At 38.2% G+C, this 23025-nt stretch overlaps 1 protein-coding gene across 6 annotated transcripts in view; it reads left to right on the top strand.

Moving 5' to 3' along the window:
* Positions 1 to 19270, top strand: part of LOC137632573 (protein prune homolog 2-like) — a 507662-nt gene extending 488392 nt beyond the window's left edge. For 4 of the 6 annotated variants that reach the window (XM_068364598.1, XM_068364593.1, XM_068364592.1 and 1 more), the window contains 2 exons: positions 12970 to 13013; positions 16992 to 19270. In XM_068364598.1, coding sequence (XP_068220699.1) covers positions 12970 to 13009 — 40 coding nt within the window. In that variant the 3' untranslated portion in view covers positions 13010 to 13013; positions 16992 to 19270. Of the gene's footprint in view, positions 1 to 7677; positions 7709 to 12969; positions 13014 to 16991 lie in introns of those variants that run through there. The other 2 variants (XM_068364594.1, XM_068364595.1) reach the window with 2 other exon arrangements.
* Positions 19271 to 23025: the final 3755 nt, after the last annotated feature.

Below are 23025 nucleotides of genomic sequence, written 5' to 3'. Positions count from 1 at the left end.
CGCTAGAGAGTTATGGGGTCTTTTGACTGGCCAGACAGTACTACATTGGATCCTCCTCTCTGGTTACGGTTCATTTTCCCTTTGCCTACATACACACTGAATAGTCTGGCATATTCTTTACATATTCTCCTCTATCCTCATACACCTGACAACACAGATTACCAAACAATTCTTCATCACCCAAGGGGTTACTGCACTGTAATTTTTCAGTGCCACTTTCCTCTTGGTAAGGGTAGAAGAGACTCTTTAGCTATGGTAAGCAGCTCTTCTAGGAGAAGGACACTCCAAAATCAAACCACTGTTCTCTAGTCTTGGGTAGTGCCATAGCCTCTGTACCATGGCCTTTCACTGTCTTGGGTTAGAGTTCTCTTGCTTGAGGGTACACTCGAGCACACTCTATCTTATTTCTCTTCCTCTTGTTTTGTTAAAGTTTTTATAGTTTATATAGGAGATATTTATTGTTGTTACTCTTCTTAGAATATTTTATTTTCCTTTTTTCCTTTCCGCACTGAGCTATTTTCCCTGTTGGAGCCCCTGGGCTTATAGCATACTGCTTTTCCAACTAGGGTTGTAGCTTAGTAAGTAATAATAATAATAATAATAACCCCTAATCTGGGCGCTCTCAAGAAATGACTTTGACCACCCGCCAAATCAACCAGGATGCGAAAGGCTTCTTAGCCTTTCGGACAACCCATAAAAAACAACATTAAAACATTTCAAGAGACAGATTAAAAGGATATGGAATTAGGGAATTGTAGTGGTTGAGCCCTCACCCACTACTGCACTCGCTGCTACGAATGGTCCCAGTGTGTAGCAGTTCTCGTAAAGAGACTGGACATCTTTCAAGTAAAATGACGCGAACACTGACTTGCTTCTCCAATAGGTTGCGTCCATGATACTTTGCAGAGATCTATTTTGCTTAAAGGCCACGGAAGTTGCTACAGCTCTAACCTCGTGCGTCTTAACCTTAAGCAAAGATCGGTCTTCCTCACTCAAGTGTGAATGAGCTTCTCGTATTAATAATCTGATAAAATATGACAAAGCATTCTTTGACATAGGCAAGGATGGTTTCTTAACCGAACACCATAACGCTTCAGATTGGCCTCGTAAAGGTTTAGTATGAGCTAAGTAGAACTTAAGAGCTCTAACAGGGCATAAGACTCTTTCTAGTTCATTGCTTACGATCTCCGATAAGCTAGGAATATCGAAAGATTTAGGCCAAGGACGAGAAGGTAGCTCATTTTTGGCTAGGAAACCAAGTTGCAGAGAACAAGTAGCTTTTTCTGACGAAAACCCGATGTTCTTGCTGAAGGCATGAAGCTCACTGACTCTTTTAGCCGAGGCTAAGCATACCAGGAAAAGAGTCTTAAGAGTGAGATTTTTCAGGGAGGCTGACTGTAAAGGCTCAAACCTGTCTGACATGAGGAATCTTAGGACCACGTCTAAATTTCACCCAGGAGTAGCCAAAAGACGCTCCTTAGAGGTCTCGAAAGACTTAAGGAGGTCTTGCAGATCTTTATTGTTGGAAAGATCTAAGCCTCTATGCCGGAAGACCGAGGCCAACATGCTTCTGTAGCCCTTGATAGTAGGAGCTGAAAGGGATCGTACTTTTCTCAGGTATAAGAGAAAATCAGCTATTTGGGCTACAGAGGTACTGGTCGAGGATACGGAAACTGACTTGCACCTGTCTCGGAAGACTTCCCTCTTCGATTGGTAGACTCTAATGGTAGACGCTCTCCTTGCTCTAGCAATCGCACTGGCTGCCTCCTTCGAAAAGCCTCTAGCTCTCGAGAGTCTTTCGATAGTCTGAAGGCAGTCAGACGAAGAGCGTGGAGGCTTTGGTGTACCTTCTTTACGTGTGGCTGACGTAGAAGGTCTACTCTTAGAGGAAGACTTCTGGGAACGTCTACTAGCCATCGAAGTACCTCGGTGAACCATTCTCTCGCGGGCCAGAGGGGAGCAACTAACGTCAACCTTGTCCCTTAGTGAGAGGCGAATTAATGCAGTACCTTGTTGACAATCTTGAATGGTGGGAATGCGTAAAGATCTAGATGTGACCAATCTAGGAGGAAGGCATCTATATGTATTGCTGCTGGGTCCGGGACTGGAGAGCAATAGATTGGAAGCCTCTTGGTCAGCGAGGTTGCAAAGAGATCTATGGTGGGTTGACCCCAAGTCGCCCAAAGTCTCTTGCACACATCCTTGTGGAGGGTCCATTCGGTTGGAATTACTTGACCTTTCCGACTGAGACAATCTGCTAGGACGTTCAAGTCGCCCTGGATGAACCTCGTTACTAGGGAGATGCCTCGATCTTTTGACCAGATGAGCAGGTCCCTTGCGATCTCGTACAAAGTCAGTGAGTGGGTACCTCCCTGTTTGGAAATGTACGCCAAGGCCGTGATGTTGTACGAGTTTACCTCCACCACCTTGCCTCGAAGGAGATTCTCGAAGCTTATCAAGGCCAGATGAACCGCCAAAAGCTCCTTGCTGTTGATATGCATGCTCCTCTGACTCGAGTTCCACAGACCTGAGCATACCCGACCGTCCAGCGTCGCGCCCCAGCCCAAGTCCGATGCGTCCGAGAAGAGAACGTGGTTGGGTATCTGAACTGCCAGGGGAAGACCCTCTCGTAGGCTGATATTGTCCTTCCACCAAGTCAGACAAGACTTTATCTTTTCGGAAATCGGGATCAAGACCGCCTCTAGCGTCTTGTCCTTTTTCCAGTGAAAAGCCAGATGGAATTGAAGAGGACGGAGGTGTAGCCTTCCTAGCGAGACAAATTGCTCCAGGGATGACAGCGTCTCTACCAGACTCATCCACAGCCTGACTGAGCAGCGTTCTTTCTTCAGCATCTTATGGATGGAGAGCAGGGCTTGATCTATTCTGGGGGCCGACGGAAAAGCCCGAAAAACTTGACTGTGAATCTCCATCCCTAAATACAGAATAGTTTGGGATGGGACCAGCTGTGACTTTTCCAAATTGACTAGGAGTCCCAATTCCTTGGTCAGATCTAGAGTCCAATTGAGATCCTTCAGACAGCGATGACTGGAAGAGGCTCTGAGAAGCCAGTCGTCCAAATAAAGGGAGGCTCGGATGTCCGATAAGTGGAGGAATTTTGCCACATTCCTCATAAGCCTCGTAAACACGAGAGGAGCTGTGCTTAAGCCAAAGCACAGGGCCCGAAACTGGTACACCACATCTTCGAAGACGAATCTCAGAAAGGGTTGGGAGTCTGAGTGAATGGGGATGTGGAAGTAGGCGTCCCTTAGGTCTAGAGAGACCATCCAGTCTTCCTTTCTGACCGCTGCTAGGACTGACTTTGTGGTCTCCATGGTAAACTTCGTCTTTGTGACAAAGACATTCAGAGCACTGACGTCTAGCACCGGTCTCCAACCTCCTGTCTTCTTTGATACTAGGAAGAGACGGTTGTAAAACCCCGGTGATTGAAGGTCCGAGACTTTGACCACCGCTCCCTTCTCTAGCAAAAGAGACACTTCCAGTTTCAGGGCTTGTCTCTTTTCTTCCTCTCTGTACCTGGGAGAGAGATCGATGGGGGACGTCGCTAGAGGGGGTTTGCGTACAAAAGGGATTTTGTACCCCTCTCTGAGCAACCTCACAGATTGTTGATCTGCGCCTCTCTTCTCCCAGGCTTGCCAGAAGTTCTTGAGTCTGGCACCTACTGCTGTCTGAAGTTGCGGGCAGTCAGACTCTGCCCTTAGAGGACTTGGTTCTTTTTCTCTTCCCTCTCTTCACTTCAGCACGAGCACCTCCCCTGCTGGAGGCTCTGCCACGAAAGGGCGGAATAAACCTGGACGCTGGAGTGTCTATCCTAGGTCTAGCAGACAAGGCAGGCAAAGGGGGAACTTTGCGAGCCGAGGACGCAACTAGATCGTGGGTGTCCTTCTGCACTAAAGACAAGGCAATTTCCTTAACCAAGACTTCAGGAAACAGGCACTTAGACAAGGGCGCAAAGAGTAGCTCAGATCTTTGGCATGGCGTCACTCCAGCAGACAGGAAAGAGCATAGAGACTCTCGTTTCTTCAGGACTCCGGACGTGAATGAAGCGGCAAGTTCGTTGGACCCATCACGGACGGCCTTGTCCATGCAGGACATAATGAGTAAGGAAACATCCTTATCAGCAGAAGAGATTTTCCTACTCAGGGCTCCTAAACACCAGTCTAGGAAGTTAAAGACTTCGAACGCCCTAAATATACCTTTAAGAAGGTGGTCCAGGTCCGAGGGTGACCAACAAATCTTCGAGCGTCTCATGGCAAGGCGGCGGGGAGAGTCTACAAGACTTGAGAAGTCGCCCTGGGCAGAGGCAGGAACTCCCAAGCCGAGAACTTCTCCCGTGGCATACCAGACGCTCGATCTAGACGAGAGTTTAGATGGGGGGAAGGCAAATGCTGTCTTCCCTAAACTCCTCTTGGTCTCTAACCAATCGCCTAACAGCCGTAAAGCTCTCTTGGATGAGCGAGAGAGAACGAGTTTAGTAAAGGCAGGCATGGTAGTAGGAACGCCTAAGACAAACTCTGACGGCGGCGAACGAGGAGCCACAGAAATAAAGTGATCAGGGAACAACTCTTTAAACACAGCCATGACTTTTCTAAAGTCCAAGGATGGTTGAACTGCTTTAGGCTCATCAAGTTCTGAAGGTTGATCCTCAGGATGTGGTTCAGCAACGTCCTCATCTGACAGTTCCTCATCCGATAACTGATGAGAAAACGGCAAAGGTGTGGGCAACGTTAGACTCGCAGAGTCCGGTCGCACTGGTGTATACGTGACGGAGCCGGACGCAGCGTCCTGGAACTGCTGAACAGTCTGGGAACTGTCAACAACCACAGGTGCGCGAGGACGCACAGCGTCCACCCGAGACTGTTTAGACCGTCTGGGTTGTGCAGTCAACACCATACCGGGTTGCGGAGGTTGACGCACCGCGTCAAAACAAGTCAACTCTGATGGTTGATGAACGTCCTGAACGTCACCAATCACATCAGTGCGTTGCCTAACGTCAACGTGCGGCTGGAAATCCACACTGGGTCGCATCGGTGGAGGTACTACCCCAACTGGTTGACGCGAGAAAGCTACCTCAACGTCAACAGGACGCACAACAGACCGCTTGGATGGTTGATGGCCAGTAGGTTCAACGGAAACCTTCTCCGCATTGTAGTCCTCCATCAAGGACGCAAGCTTGGACTGCATGTCTTGCAGTAACACCCATTTAGGGTCTACGGAAGCAGGTGCGGTAACAGATGGGGATAGCGAATGAGACGGCATAACTTTGCCTCTCTTAGGCGGCGAGCAGTCATCAGATGACGGCAACGGGTCCGAACTGTCCCAGTGGCTACAACCGGGACGTTGGACTTGTCCTGAAGGGACCGACTTACGCTTTAAAGGTCTGGAGACCTTGATCCAAGGTTTCTTACGAGAAACACCTTCGGACGACGAGGTAAAAATGGGCTCTCTCGTCTTACGTTGGTAGGGGCGATCTTGGAGAGATACGCCTGATACCATAGAGGGAACGTCTGTTCGCTGATCAAGGCCTCTCGAACCCATGAGTCGTACAACATTGCTTCTCCCCTGGGCTTGGGAGCTTGCAAGAGGTCCCGGACTAGGTGGACGACTGGCACGAACAGACGAACCCTCGAGCGCAACACTGTTCACAACACTATGAGAAACACTAGGCACTTTAACACTTTCCGCCGTGGCACTTTGGCACTTGAGTTCCTTTACGTCCGCCATGAGTTGATTTCGGTCACTTGCTAAGGCCTCAACTCTCTCCCCCAAGGCATGAATAGCATGCATCATGTCTTGCATCGACAGTTCCTGAGTGCTAGGAGGGGGGTTAGGAACAACCACTACAGGGGAAGGATTAGGTTCAAGGGCATGTGGAGAGGAAAAATCTACCGACCTAGAAGAACTGCTCCTTACCCTATCTCTTTCTAGTCTGCGTGTATATTTATCAAATTCGATAAAATCGAATTCCGAAAGGCCCACGCATTCCTCACACCGATCTTCCAATTGACAGGTTTTACCCCGACAATTGGAACAAACAGTGTGAGGGTCGAGAGAAGCCTTTGGAAGACGCCTATGACAGTCCCTAGCATTACATTTTCTGAACTTGGGAACTTGAGAAGGGTCAGCCATTTTGAATTAGTCAAGGGAAAATTCCAAAAAACGATCTAAGTCATCAACAATTAATCCGATTCAAAAAAGAGTTCAAGGATTTATTTGAAGAAAAAAACACCTGTACTGCGAAAGCTCAAACCAAATTAAAGTACTTCACCAAATATGATGGGAAAAACTCCAGGTTCAACAGCGAGTAAAGTACGTCTAGTCGACACGTCGACAGAGAAGAAATTGAGTCTTTGTTTACATCGAGAGTGGTATCTGGCCGACAGTTGGCGCTGGTGGGCACACCCGCAACCTGTATAGCGATCGCTGGCGAGTTTTTACTGTATGTGTCTGTCGAGCAACAGAGTTGCAGCTATTATATATTCACCGGCTAAGTTAAATATTTAAAAATTATTAATATTAATATCTGTATTATTACTATTGTTATCATTATCATTATTATTATTGTTATTATTATTATTGTTGTTGTTTTTATTATTATTAATGTTGTTATTATCATTGTCAATATTGTAATTATTATTAATAATTATAGAACTGATATTAATGTTAGTAATATTAATATTAATGTTAATAATGTTTATGATAATGATAATAATAATAATAATAATAATAATAATGATAATAATAATAATAATAATAATAATAATAATAATAATAATAATAATGATAATGGTACTGGTATCAATATAATTATTATTATTTTTATTGTTATTATTATTATTATTATTATTATTATTATTATTAATAATAATACTATTGATATGAATATTAATACAAAAAATATTAATATTAATAGTATTAATAACATTTATATAAATATTACCAATAATAATATAAATATTTGTATTATTATTATTATTATTATTGTTGTTGTTGTTGTTGTTTTTGTATTGTTGCTGCTGCTGTATTTCAAGAGTAGATCCTCTTTCAAACAAGTTTTACTTCAAATTAATTGCTGCCTCATTGTTGTTAATTTTTTATGCCTTTTTCTGTTCTTATTATCTACTTTTCTTCATTACTACATACCACCAGTAGATATGAAAGGAACATACTTTATGATAAAGATAATGGAAACCATATTTTTCACAATTCCTCTATTTTATATGGAATATACTAGTATACCTTATTTAAGAACAGATATTAGATACTAAAAGTAAGTGTCTTATTTTTTTAGTGTCTTTGTCATGGATTCCTTTCACTATGGGAGAATTCACAAAATAACATTGACTTTATTTACACAAAATTTTGAAATCTGTAGAATTAGGTAAACATTTTATAAAATCCTTATACACCAGTTAAGTTGAAGGATATTTTTATTTTTTTTATTTAATTCTACAGATTACAAAATTCTGTATAAACGATGTGAATGTTACTTAGTGCATACACCCATCGTGAAAGTGATCCATGAAAAAGACTTATTTTGAATTTAATTTCTTTTTTTTAAGCCTCTGGTGATCCATTGAGCAATGACTCTTGAAAGTATTTTTTGCTGTAACTGATCTGATAATGCGAATTGCTGCGTCATACGTAACTCATTTTCAGGGGAATTTCAGTGTAAATACGTGGGTCACTCAACAAAAATTTAATGGAAACGGCAGATGGGTGAGGGACATGTGGAGCCTAAAAGAAAATGGGCAGTAGTAGCTCATGCGCAGCAGTCCTATGCTGATCTCCAGTGTGGCCTATTTTTTTTCAGTGTATTTTTTAATCTTGTTTTACCGTAATATTCCCTCAATTTTGGTTAATTTGATCTCAATTGCATTATAAATGATTAAAAGACATTGCACCGTGAATGTAAAGAAGAAAAAGAAAATTAATTTTGTGAGAAAATTACTCCTTTGCATGCTTTTTGTGTTCTACATGACCTACTGTATGGTTTGCTTTTTTACGGGAAAAAATCTATTTTTATGTATTTGGTTCCCTACGTGGACGCTTTATAGCTTTACTTTTTTAATACGCCAAATTTTGCTTTCATAGAAAAAGTTTTCGAAGTGGGTTTGTATGTATGTAAATAACTGCAGTATATATGTTTCATATATGATTAGAAAGCCCATTCTTTGTACTTTTTATGGTAAATAAAACAGCCTAAAAGTATCAACGCTTCTATACAAAAAGTTTTATCGTAAAAATGCCTACAACAAAATTGCAAAACTTACTCCATTTTCTAATGGTAATCACTCAATATTTTTCCAACAATACATATATTTTTTATTTATTCATTCTATTGAAAATTTAATCGGCTTTACAATTGTATTTTTAATTTTTTCTTTATCTTTATTTGTTACATCGTAACAATGAAAATCTGAAAATTTTTGGGAAAATTTTTTTTTTTCTATTCATTTATACCTCACCTACTAATACATTTATTGGAGAGAGGTTGCATCCACATGAAAGATGTAAAATTCTACACAATTTGTGAATTAGAAAACATCCTCAAACATAATTATTGTATTTTTTGTAAATATCTAAAAAATTTAAAAAGATTCATGTTTAATATGCATTTTTATTACTTTTTAGCTTTTCAGTTATTTTTTTTTTTTTACGCTAGTACAAAGTTCAATCTCTAGCCAATACAATACAACAAACCAGAAGGCTTACTCTGTTATACTTTGGACGTACCAATTTAAGAAAAAAAAACTTTTGTTCGCAAACGTCATTTTTCGGTGAAGGCCATATGCGCTGTACCTCACCTTGACTTTTGTTAGGGCATAAGCACCAAAGGGTTAATAATGTGTACGGGTATATTTCTAATTAAAGAGGAATTATGAATGATATAGTTTCTATTACCTTTTTCATGAACTATGTCCCTTTCACAGTAACTGTCGTAATGCAGTAATAAAGAGGATAAGATAATAAAAATAATAGAAAAGATTCATTACAAAATGAACGGCACTAAGACAGCAATTATATTTTCAATAACCTATTATTATTAACAATATTATTATTAGTACAGTATTATTATTGTTGTTATTATGATTTATTATTTATTATTTTTATTATTCAAGATACAACTATAATTAAAAGAATCAAATGCTTCAAGCCCAAGGGCTACAAAAGGGAAAACAGCCCCTGTAGAAAGAGAATAGAGAAGTAAGGAATGAGTAAGTCATTTGTAAATTTTGAAATGAGACTTATATTAGTCTGTTTATCTGAAAAGTATTTGGAACAAGTTTCAACTTAGGAAGTTCTACCAATTCAAATGCCAGATTCAAAGATCATTTCACATGGTCACAGCTAAAATAAAGCTTCTAGAATACTGTACAGGGTAGTATTAAGTGGTTATAATGGAGTTAGTATGACTGTTATGATTAACTGCTTACCTAGTATAACGTGCCAGATGGTATAGTCTCTGAAGCCCTGAATGGATGGAATATTCAGAATTAGGAAAAATCTTATGCAGCATGCATCTGAAGATCAGGCTTAAGAACAATATTTTGAACTTGATAGAATGAAAGAATTAAAGCATATCTTCAGCATAGATTGATCACCAAAATGCCATGTTTTTGTGCTTTAATTTTAGATGGACCTTGATACTAAAGGATTTAGCAATCACAGGTCTACGTTTAGATGGAATTAAAATGGACAGAGTAGCATCATCTACATATAAAACAAGCATGGTGTTTTAGGCTAAACCACATATCATGTGCATAGTCTATATTATAAAAGGTAAAAGCCAGAGAACGCTACACTGAGAAACACTAGCTGTTACAGTCTATAGTCCCTATGGTGCTAATAAACAACTACTGCTTGCAATTTATTATTTAAGAAGAATTCAATAATGATGTAAAGAAAAGACCCACCTACTCCTATCTGTTTAAGTTTGAAAATGAAGACTTCATGATTAACACATTGCAGCATAAAATCAAGGCCAATAATACAGTACAATCTTGCTAACCACAAAAAGAAAAACATTCTGTACAGCATCAAAAATTTTAAGAGGGACATTATGTGCTCCAAGGCATACTGGTATATTAAAGCCAAACTACAAACTAAGGAAAAGGTAATTGCATTTATAGCATACTTATTTAACATTCATTTCAAGATATGTTCATGGAAATTGATCATTAATCATTATGGCTGTAGCTACCACAATTAAATTTACTTAATATTGTAACATTACCAATTTTCCAACAAGTGTATAAAAAATATCAGCTTGCTAACTTCTATAAAATAGGACAACTTCGGAAAGTTATAATCTTCCCATTCAGAAAATTCATTAAAATGGGCTCCAGTCTCTTACTCTAATTATGATCTACCATTGATTATGTGGTAATACATGGGTAGGATATTTTTTAGTAATGAGAGATAAAGAGTAGGAAATGTACATTCAAAAGTTGGGATAAGCTATCTACTCTTTCACATTTCTGATTAGTTCAGTGTTGTTGAAAAGTAAGGTTCTTATTTTTAGTAGCTTTAAGATTATTATCCCCACCTTCATCACACTGTGGCAATAACTTTATGGTATGAAAGTAAGGTTCATGGAAATAAACAAGATTTTGATTCTAAGTTCTGTTATTTCCACACTCAGTTTAAACCATACCTGATATACTCTTCACATTTTTTGTTTGTTTTGAGTAATTGTATTTAACTTTGAATGTCATGACTAACTGACATTCTGGTTACTGGCAATCTTCGTGCTTTATCGTAAGATTCATTTTAAAAATTACTGGAAATTATTAGTATGGTTGAATATTATATCTTCAGGATTCAGAATATTTTTTCTTGTCTATGACTAAGGACATTCTCCTTCACTATATTTCAAAATATTTTTCCTTCAGCTTGTCTTTCAGAATTCCTTTTCTGGGTGTTTTATAAATACTTCTTAACTCCACCTTCCTTTGGATTCTTAAAGAAGTTATTTAAATCCAAAGATAGTCCGTTCTTATCTAATAATTGAAACCTTTATCCCATGTCTTTACTTTCCCATTTCCCTGGCTTTGCACTACATAGTTTTGAATGTTCCATCATGCCCTTTAGTATGAGTTTGACCACTCTAAAAGGGGTCAATGATATCATGATTTAATAAATTTTTCAGATGAGGAATTTATTAGAAATTAACAAGAACATAGTTAAAAGATTAATGAAAGCTGTGAATGTAATGAAGTATTTTAAAATGTCCATCTTTAAAATCTGGTTATTATCCTGTCTTTTTTGCCATATACACCCACTGTATAGCTTAATGATTTTTAGGATCTTTGTACTTTGATATATCTTTAGATTTTCCGCTTGTTTTCATCCTTGATGATAATCGTCCATCCTTAAAATACTCATATCCCCAAATTTTTTATTCATGTTATGTTTTATTCATTTCTCTTTCTCACAATATAGTTATATTGTGTTAATATTTTCCCAATGTCCTTAAATACTCAAAATTTATGACTGCTTTCATCTCTGGCTTATGGGATAAGGGAACCAGAAGTGCAGATAGTCCTAAGAAACATCTCTCTTGTCATAGATTTTTTATAGGATATATCCTATGCTGTACTTGACACGTTATGGGATTAGTTACCAATAAAAGTGTGAAAATAAATACTGGGACTTTATTATTCTCTTTGAGAAAATATGTGCACTGATATGCTGTATATATAAACTTTTTTTATGGGTCCTTACTAAAAGCAACATGCATTGTCTGATTTATATGAGAATTGGGTGTCTTTTTTCATTTTTACAACAGCTTTTACCTTTTAGGTCTTCCTTTAATAGATTTTTTATATTGAATTAGACACAAAGTATGTATAAAGCTATTAATGGTAACTGCCAACTTGTACAGGTAGATTTTTTCATCCAATATTCGACACTTGTTTAATATCTATTACATTTTCTTAGTACACTATGCAATTTTAACGTCAGCTAGGAATTTTTAGTCCAGGTTATGGAACCTGTAACTTTAGCAGTTATCTTTAATGACTTGTGCTCCAATTGATATTTCCTATTTTCCAAAGTAAGAGCTACCACATGCTTGTCCCTGCAGTTTGACTGGAGAAGTACTGCAATTCTTCAAATGTGCTGTAACAGTACATGTATAGATAAATGTCAAATACCAGAGCTGTGTATATGAATATTAATGCATAAACTTACAATACTTATTCTCAAGGCAATTTCTTGAAAAATAATTTTCATTGCCATAAAATATTATACTGCTTCTTTCATATGTTATCTTCAGTGTTGTAGAAGTTTATCATAATGTTCTTATAACTATCAATTGATTTTATGACCTGTGGTAACCAAATATTATTTAACGTATTGAGGCTGATGTTCTATAAGTTATGTAAATATTCACATTTTCTAAAAAGTAAAGTACCTGTATATCAAAATCTTTTAGCAACATTTTCTCTCGCTTTTGGCACTTTCGGTAGCGTATTTAGCTGGCAATGCTATGGCACCATGTTTGAGTCTTGGACTGTACGAGGGGGAGTAGATAGGCATGTTCCAAAAAATTGAGAATGCCTCCGTTCATCTAAGCAGCAAATTAAGTACTTAGTAGTTACCCTACTATTGCAAGTCATAAATAGGGTGGATAGAGATACAGAGAAAATAAAAAAAAAAAAACAGATATTAGTATTGGTCTCTGACATAACACTTGTATGTTTGTATGTTGCATCATAAAAACAGGAGGTTCTTGACCAGGTAATCCTTCCTTACAGGGGTGAAACCATTAAAAAAAATTCTCTTACATTAAAGATTAGTTGAAAACATTCGATATTTATTCAGTGTACAATGTTTACATACTTAAGGAATGTCAGCTAAATCCTTGTTCGGGAGTGCAAATACTTCCGTATAATTAAAAATTAGTTGACAGTTTTCATGTCGTGTTTGTCTGTTCTTGTATTTCAGGTATGATGAGATTAGAGAAAGTTTACTAGCAAAGGCATGAGTAGGTAAGGTTGACTCAATTATCTAATGTTGTTTGTTATAAAAGTTTATAAGGAAGTCTTGATTTTATTTTTATTCAGTGTTACATTTGTACTTTAATTTGTCCAAATAGGACTTTCTAGCAGGTTGATCAGAATTAATAATTGCAGTAAATTATTGAGGTGAAAAGAACCGTATATTATATTTTTTTCTGTTATACTCTCTTGACTCTTTAACAGTCTTATAACTCCCATTGCTCTTTCATAATGCAATGAAGATTTGTGAAATGACTTATTTGAAAAGTAAGCATAAAATAATGTAATCAAGAAATTCAGGTTGAATATGTCCTAGTAGGAATTAATTCCTTGGAAATCTTTTTTTAATGTATTTTCAATAAAACTTACATAAGCAAAGAGTAGACCTTTTGTTGTGTGGTTTTGTCAAATACAGTATCTATACTTTATGATATTAAAGAAATCTTTTAGCTTCATATTTATTTTTGATTACATTGCTGGAACAATGCAAATAGTAAACTGCAAGCTCGTCATATGAGCATGATTTCTGATATCTTTGAACATCATTCCACCAAACTTTATACCAAATACCCAATGGTTTTTTTCTTGGCACAAAATTAGAACCGTGCATATCAATTAAAGCGATTCAGTGATAGTGCAGGCTGGAACAACAGTTATTTGATATTTGGTGTAAGGGTTCAGGTTAAGATTTTAAAAGATGTCATAAAACATTAAATGGTAATGAAACCTTTACAAACCATGTTTGTGAAGTTTACATAATGACTGCATGTTTAATTCAGGCCTTTTTGTTTGGAAAAGTATGGTTCCCAAACTACCCTTCACACAAATACTTTCCTGTATAAGGGTAGAACAGGGAATCCAGTTCAACATAAATACCAAAGAAATATCATCTTTGCTGCTCTAGGGCTAGTCTATCAATGTGCAAAATACAGCCTCAGTGTGTATAAGGGAGACTCACGAATTCAGGCTCATTTGAACTCACCACAGCACCCCAGTAGCTGCAATTCACCTGCTAGGAGTAATGTCATGCTCTGTGTCATAGAAAGGAACCAGCCTGTCAGTTAACTGTCAGCACACCGATGCCACAACAAACCTTCAACCTCCATTCACTATTCATTGGCTACAATATATGGACACATCTAGTTTCATATTATGTGATTAAGAAGAACAGCATCAAGTCCCTAATTTCAGGTTTTTTATTTCTTTCAATTGCGTACCATATATTTCCCGCTTATAAGACGATCTTTAAATCCTAAAATTCATTATCTTTCATAACAGTTTAGAATAAAGTGCATAAAATTGTCATACTATCATTAGCAGTAATTTGTCCTTGCTGACTAAACACAAACAAAATGGTTTTCATGTTATGTGAAATGTAGGAATTTCTAGGGATACCGCAAGTGAAATATTTGTAATAACATCATCTTACTTAAAGCTCTTGGTAACATTGTTTATCACTTGGATATGTGAAAATTAGTTCATTAGTTTGTCATGATCGGTGATGAAACTTCAACAAGCCAATGTTTGCTGTTTTAGGTAACGTATTTAGGAGAAACATGATATAAAATCGCCTTCATCTATTTTGAACTTCTAAGGATAAAGTAAAACAACGTTAGTAATAACATCATCATTACCTAATCAATAGTTAGTAAGATATCTGTTGCTGCAAAAGCTAACCGGTACACAGATATGTAAATGTGTTCTTTTGTTTGTTATGATAGACGATGAAATATAAACTAAACTATGGTTTCCATTTAAGGCGATGTGTTTAGGAATAACAATATAAAATCACCCTTATTTAATTTATTTTGGATTTCTAAGGATACAGCAAAAGCTAGCCCATAATCTGATGATTTTGTAATTCACCAGTCATACAATAGATATGCCTTAAATTCATAAAAATTTACCCTAATTTTATATCTCGTCATATCTAAAGGTCGTTTTATGCACAGAAATATAGTTATAAATTCATATAAAACACGCCTTAAGCAAGTGCTGCCAGTTGAGTAATTGTGTGTTTTTTATTCAATAATTTGGTTGGTCACTGACTCGATCGGTGTTGTTAGCTTTCATGCATGTCTTACTATTCAAGGTTTGGTCTTAGTTAGTTATTCTTCTAAGTGCTCGTTTGGTAATTTTTCTAATTAATTCCATATTAGATTCAGTTTATGCCTTAACTGGCTTAGCCATTGTATCTATTTCATATCTGTAGTTAAACTGTCAAAGGTTGGGATTGTTTTATTTGCCAGTGCCATTTTGTAACCATAATTTCATTAATCAAACAAGTTCCTCTTATTATGATAGAATACCAAGAGAAGTGATGTTTTGGTGCCAGAGGAAGAGGAAAGTCTCGGAGAATATGGTTAGAGTGGTAGAGATGATATACTAAAGATCAAGGACAAAAGTAATAACAGCTGTTGGAGAAACATAAACCCTGAAGTTATTGTTGGATTACACCAGTGGTCAGCATTAAGCCCTTTTTTATTTTTGTTGGTCTTGGATGTGTTAAGTGAAGAGATCAGAAATGAAGGGTTGTGGGAGTTGCTATATGCAGATGATTTGGTAATTACTGCTGAAAATGAGGAAGAATTACAGAGAAGAGTTGCAGACTGGCAAGAGACTTTGGGAAGGGGTGGCTTGAGGGTAAATGTAGATGTAACTGAAGATTTCTTCCTGTGTATGTTAAATGCCGGGATTGAGCCAATAGGTTTAATCAAGGCTCTTCGAACGTTCGGCCCTGAGTATTTCCTATCAATAGAGCAATCCTTTAGGTACTCTAGGTGCTAAAGATGATACCATAATGAGGAATGGTTGGAACTTGAGTGCCTTGTCTGGAAACATGCTAGAGTTGAAGACTCGGGAGGAATTCAAAGTGCAGCTCGAAGCAGGGGATGACAAAGCTGTGCTGAAAGTTGAAGATTACCTAAAGCAGAGAATTAACTACATTAAGGAATTCTAGCAGGAGCACTGCTTAATACATGATGTGGAGAGAGAGGGCTTTGGCCTAAATGAAGATGGCAAGAAGGGTGGTGCTAGAAGTAATCAGTTGGTTTGTCACTGGAGTTTGACAGGAAGCCATTTTGGCAGGAAGCCAGCCATGTGTCCAAAAGCAAGTATTGACTTGTAGTAAGCTTGTAGATAAAGGTAGGACTGTGACTGGAAGATGTTGCTTGATTGGTAATAAGTGCAACATGAGTCAAAGAAAAAGTTGCATTTAAATGAACAGGTTTCAGGCAGAAAATTGATTGGGAAGAACCAGCTGTCTAGTCATTGTTCAATAATGGGAACCTCTGCATGTGTTGTCATGAACAAAAAGGCTTCAAAGAGAGGGTATTGCTTTCAACACTGAGAAGCAAGACCATCATCTAGGGAGAGTGGAATGGCGATAATAGTGGCCATCATAGGTAGGAGTTGATGTAGGCTGTTCTATTAAATATCACAGTCCAATCCTTGACCCTCTGTTAACCTCAAGAACTATGGACCGCTTTCCAACTTTGTTCTAAGATCTCCGTATAATACATTCAGCTTTCTCTTGTAGTTGTAAGCTACTCAGCTCCCAATTACATGAGTTGCTATCAATATAATAAATGTTCTCTGTTGAAATTAATGTAGGTTTTAAAAAGTAAAATGTTTTCAATACAAATTCATTACTTCCCCAGGCTTCGCTGTTCTGATGCAGCTTTTCAGACAATACATAAAGTGAGGCAATCAATAACTGCTCAGAGACTGAACAGGAGAAGTTAATTTTAGAATTCTTCAGGGAAGGATTAGTGTGCAGACACACATGAACAGGCTACAATAAATGTAATTGGTTTGTATTTTAGAATATATATATATATATATATATATATATATATATATATATATATATATATATATATATATATATATATATTTAGATTAAGGATTTCAGTGTTTCTACGGTAATGTTTAAAGCCCTTTGGTGATATACTATTATTTTTTTTGCAGAGGAAACCTCCGTATAATTGCCAGGAGGCAATAGCTCCACTAATACATTTTCAAGATACAGTATTTAAGTAGAATGAGAATGTTGTTTGAGGTTTGGCTATGTAACTAATTTAGAAGTCTAGTATGACAGACGAAAACTTTGCTTTCAAGAATCTCATGAAAAAATGAATTTTATTTAGAAATTATTACATAATAATGAAGCAGAGAGTGCAAAGAATCAACAAATATTTTGAAAGTGAAAATCCAAGTATGTGTATCAATACCTTTTATTTTTGAAATTATAAAGACACAAAAAGATGAAAATATTACACCTGGAGTTTAGAAATGCAGTGCTTTAGGAAGTGGAAAATAAGATGTGAATTTAAACAGCAATGTGATGCAGTGAATGAGTAAAAGTTTTGAATGATCTCAGTGCACAAAATATAAGAATGAGTTCACATTTCCCTTTGAAAATTTCCTCATGCACCAAAAGATTATATTGTTTATTGAGTTGAAATCGAGAAGTAATCTAGATATAACTGGAACTGTGATGTACTTTTACCTTCTCTAAGAAGAAAGATTGAGATAAATGTTATCATTTGAACTTCCTGCTTGAGGGTATTTCTGTGAAATGATGCACCTTATTGCAAACAGACCTACAGTTTTTTTTTTTCAAATGTTCAGTGTTCTGTCAACTAGAATGTTCATAACTGCACTCATAGCCAAAGCTTCTTTACCAACACAACTGCTGCAGACACGCAGGTATAACGGCATTATCTTTATAAACAAACACTTATGCTATTACTTATTACTGTATTCTATGTTTATGTAACTGAAAATGAATTTATGTAGAAATCTTTGCTGGCAACATTGGAGAACAAAAGTTCCTATAGGTACGAAATTCTACATACTTTTGAGGTTTCCAAATATTCTCAACACCATGCCACTGCTCCATTGTCGCTGTGACAAGATAGTGATGCAGCTAATATTTATACATATAGAAATATATATATATACTGTATATGTATACTGTAAATGTATAAAGTTGAAAGATGAATAATGCATGTATGCTTTGTGAATATTATGAACACAGATGTTGTATAGAAGCATGTGCTAGAATCATATTGTTATAATCATTATGTATGAAGCCTTGATAGCCTTTGTATTGTATTATGAATAGCTGTTGTTACAGCCACTGTACAGGTAATGTTACAAGAGTTCTTTTTGCACATTCGTTTTCAATTGGAAACTTTTCTTCTAATTTCAGTCATTTTTTGTCCATTTAATGACATATCATTTATATTCTGAATCCATTACTCTTATACTCTCACCAGTTGGTCAAATGATACTATGTATTAATAGGTATTTGACCTCAGTCCATTAAAGAAAACACATTAAAAGATATAATAGAGTATTCAAGATTAGTTCAGTTAAAAAGCTGTTGTCATTATTAAGTTATTTGTTTAGGGTTTTGTCGGTATGAAGGGTATTATTTGGATAACGTACTTGGTTTATTATTTCACTTGTATATTATATATGCGGTCACATTGATTTCTGCCAGGTTTGCAGTTCTCAAGTTTGCATACTCTTGGTAATGAATTGGATGTTATTTATTAAATTTTCATATTGATTCACCATTGTCTTTAGTTTATTTTAGTAAGAGTGAATTTTAACATCATATTTATTTTGATTGTAGAAATATCATTTCCAATTGTTGTACCATTCCTAACATATGTGTCATTGTGAGCTGTAAATTGCTGCCTTGTGTCTCACTGAGTTGAATTTTGGTTGAGAATGAGGTTTTTTTTGGAGATGAAGGATCAGGTAATTTAGTAAATGAGGATTAATTTAGAGCTTACAACTGTCAAGGGGTTAAGGAACAAACATAATATTTTATGATTTTATCTTTAGTTCTTATTCAATTATGTATTTGTATGCAAGTTAGTTTTTTTTCGTTTTATTCATTGGTTACATTAACATGAGCTGATAATCATTGCAGTTTATGTACAGAGTAGGGAAAACTGAACAGACATCAGACATTAGTGCCTTTTAAGCAAATAATTTTTTTCATATCAGTTATGTTTAGTGAATTACACTCCTTTTAACCAAAGGTGACAGTTGTCAGGATGTGAGATGATGACTAACAGTGTGTTATGAACTTCTTGTTCACTCATTTGAGCTTTTTAAGAGAGAAATCTAAGACTTGGTTTTAACTTTTCAAAACCCATTATATCTTTTTTCTATATCAGAAGCCAAGCATAATATGAATCCTTTTGTTACTCAGCAGTAAAATACGGTATTTAAAACTGGAATTTTTTATTATATCCCTGACTAAGAGAGCTACTGGTATATTAGTATAGAAAAATCTATAGATATCATTAAAATGACTAGTACAAATTTATATTTTCTAAGTTGAGGTAATTGAAATTTCTTAGTTTCATATGTAACCAGAGAATATTAAGGATAGTTATTGATCTTTTTTTATATCAATTTTATCCGTATGATAGGTTTAAATTCTATATTCTGTAAAAAAGTATTTTTCATGTGTGTTTTTACGTCTTGTTCTGTATCATTTAAAAACCTTAAGGATATTTAGTAATCTCCGAGTCATCCTTGCATTATAGATTTTTTTAATGAGGAAAGTGGAAGTTAATGTAAAGTGCTTTCTTTATATAAAGTAACACTCAATTACAGATGTTGGACTGTTTTTTAATTTGTACTTCTCTTATCTATACAAACTGGAGTCCTTAAATTAATTATATCATTTTGGTGCAAGCTGAAATCAGTTGCTAAAGGATGGATAACAAGACGTAATCCAACTGGGTAGGGAGCGGGGCGAGGAGCCCTGTCCTCTTTCTAGCCATATATTCTTATCTTTTGGTTTGACCTTTTAGCTCAAGACTTGAAAGAGTGGTTGAGGAGGGAAGTTGATCTGAAAGGACTCTGGTTTTTATTACTAGGAAAATCACAAATTAATTTGAAAATTTGTGATTGTTCCCATACTAACAAACCTTTCATTATTTATGTGGGTATTCTTTCAGCACCAGCTGGAAGTAGCCATTAGACTTTAATTGTGAGGTGGCAACCCTGCCTAACCACTTAGCAGGTAGGCAGGTGGTGAATAGGGGTTACCCAGCTGCCTCTATATATACTCTCACATCTGTGAGAAGTCACTTTTTCTTTTGGCTCAGTAGAGATCAGACATGTCCGTTCTCCTCATGACTGTCATTGGACCTTTTGATTTTTGCTTTCTCTTTTCAGGTGTGCCTGTCCTTTTTCTGCGATCGCCTTCATCATGCAAACATGTCCAGGGCGAGGAGGTGCCGCGTGCGGGACCTTCATGTCATCGTTGGAGACCGACCCGTACTCTCTGTGTCTTAAGTGTCAAGGGCATCGTTGCGAGCAGGGTTCGCCCTGCGGAGAGTGTAGAGAGTGTTCTGCCTCCCAATAGGACAGGTTTGGAAGGCACAGGAAGAAGACTAAGCACGATCGTTCTAACTCGGGCGAACGGGACGCGTTGTTCTTCTTGCACCCCCAAATCTCTCTCAAAAGCTCCTCCTTGCGCGCTCTCACTAGGGACGAGCTAGCAGAAGCACAGATTGATCATCTTCTAGCCTTTTTCCCTTGCAGATTTGTTTCAGGTGTGGTCATCCTTAGGGATTTCAGGACCCCCTTCGAAGGAGGAGCTGCATCTCCTTCTTCAGCATGGTGCCACGAGGGAACTTTCTCCGGAGCCATCGACATCTCGCGCTCGTGAGTTGTGCAAGGTCCAACTGTTGCCTTCCATGCGTGGACGAGGTGATCGTTTGCGTTCGCCTCACCAACGTCGCTCTGCTGACGATGAACCCTCTCTCTATCCTGGGACCTCATCATCCCTTAACCTTCAACCCTCTGTTTCTTTGCAGAGGAACCCTTAGCTTGCAGGTGATGATCTTCCGGGGATCAGCACGCCTTCCATCAGCAGCGCTAGGGGACGAGCATCGCCATCGCCATCGTCTCGCCCTTCTGGAACTACTTCTGATCGTCGTTCGTGCCAATTGGAAGATTGTAATGATTGTAGGTCATCACGATCAGAGCGCTCTTCACCTAGAAGACACTCACGCTCTAGAGCTTCGCACTCACGAGACCGTAGGTCTCAACGCACGTGCATCTTCATGAGGACAAGTCTCGCGATAGCGTTACTTCACGATTGCGAGCAAGGTCTAAACCTAGGTCCAGACGCTCGCGTTCCAGATTGTCTCGATCTAGATCACGAGGACGGTACTCGCGCTCGCTAGGACGACGCTCACAATCACAAGGTCGGCATTTGCGCTCACGAGTGTATCGTTTGCGAGATAGGCACTTGTGACATTCACGCCATTCTCGAACGAGAGCTAGACTTTCACGTTCACGAATATCATGATCATGAACCGCGTGTTCGCAATCAAGGTGTAGATGTTCCTCGCCTAGAGGTAAAGGTAGGCGTACGAACAGTCCATCAGCACTTAGCCCCTCAACCAGACCTTCCAAGCACTTAGCCCCTCAACCAGACCTTCCAAGCGACATCGGACGGAACCTGATGATGAACTTGACCACTCCTCAGACAGGTGCCCAGCTAAACCCTCAGTGCCTTTCACAGCCCGGGGAGTCTTAGGTAAGTGCTCACCTATGCGATTCTCGGAGACGCGTCCCAATGTGGTGCAATCTCCTTCTAGAGTAGTCCCTACTCGGAGGACTCCTCTGCCGATTTCGTCGGACATAGGTGCTCCTCTGAGGCAGCAGCAAGGCTTTCGACATTACTCTTCCTCTGTGGCTCCTAGTGTTCCTGTTATTTGCACTTCTCGCAAAATGCATACATTGGCGCATGAAGTTCGAGATTTTGCATGTGAATCTCGCAATTTCACGAGGAAATCAGTAAACTTTGGAACGATTTGCGATTAGATGTGTTAGAATCGCAAGCAAGTGCGGATCCTACACCTTCCTCTCGCCCTTCTGCGTCTTCCACCTCCAGCGGAAGGCCAACACCCTTCCCAGAAGGATTCAAGGAGCCTCCGAGTGGTCAGTGAAACATCAAATGGCCAACACAAAGTCTTAACCTCGTGTGGTTTGCCAATGATAGACCTGTTCGTGACGTCCCTCAACTGGAAACTTCCGGTGTACTACTCGCCAGTACCAGATCCCCAGGCCGTATGGCAGGACACCTTCCAACACCACTGAGATAACGTGGACATCTATGCATTCCCTCCCTCTTCCTAGCAAGAAGGCTTCTAAACAAGGTAAGGGCATTACAAGACCTCTCTATGATCCAAACCTTTCTACATCTGCTGACAAAGGTACAGGGGGAGCTCCTTCCACTTCCCAATCTACTCAAACAACCACATATAAAGTTATATCATAGGGCAGCAGCTCTGCTAGGGTTTTACGCCTGGAGGTTATCCAGCAACTCCTCTTGGCTAGAGGCTTTACACAACCAGTTGCAAAAAGAATATCAGAATACTTCTAGGAGTCGTCTTCCGCCATCTATCAAGAAAAGTGGGCTATCTTTATGGTTAGTGTCGTTGAAGGGGTATTGCTCCTGTTCAGTGCCACTATCCCAGTAATAGCAGAGTTTTTCTTGTACTTCAGAGAGGAAAACTTAGCAGAGCTTTTCTTGTATCTCAGAGAAGAAAAACTCTGTTGGTAGTAGGTTGGCCAGGGCACCAGCCACCCATTGAGATACTACCACTAGAAAGTTATGGTGCCTTTTGACTGGCCAGACAGTACAGGACTACATTGGATCCTTCTCTCTCGTCACAGTTCATTTTCCCTTTGCCTACACATACACCGAATAGTCTGGCCTATTCTTTACATGTTCTCTGTCCTCAAACACCTGACCACACTGAGATCACCAAACAATTTTTCTTCACCCAAGGGGTTACGACACTGCAATTGTTCAGTGGCCACTTTCCTTTGCTAAGGGTAGAAGAAACTCTTTAGCTATGGTAAGCAGATCTTCTAGGAGAAGGACACTCCAAAATCAAATCATTATTCTCTAGTCTTGGGTAATGCCATAGCGTCTGTAACATGGTCTTCCACT

Source organism: Palaemon carinicauda, chromosome 41 (genome assembly GCF_036898095.1).
Source record: "Palaemon carinicauda isolate YSFRI2023 chromosome 41, ASM3689809v2, whole genome shotgun sequence".
NCBI lineage: Eukaryota > Metazoa > Arthropoda > Malacostraca > Decapoda > Palaemonidae > Palaemon > Palaemon carinicauda.
The sequence above is the reverse complement of the archived record's forward strand: the minus strand, read 5'-3'. Positions and strand labels throughout refer to the sequence as shown.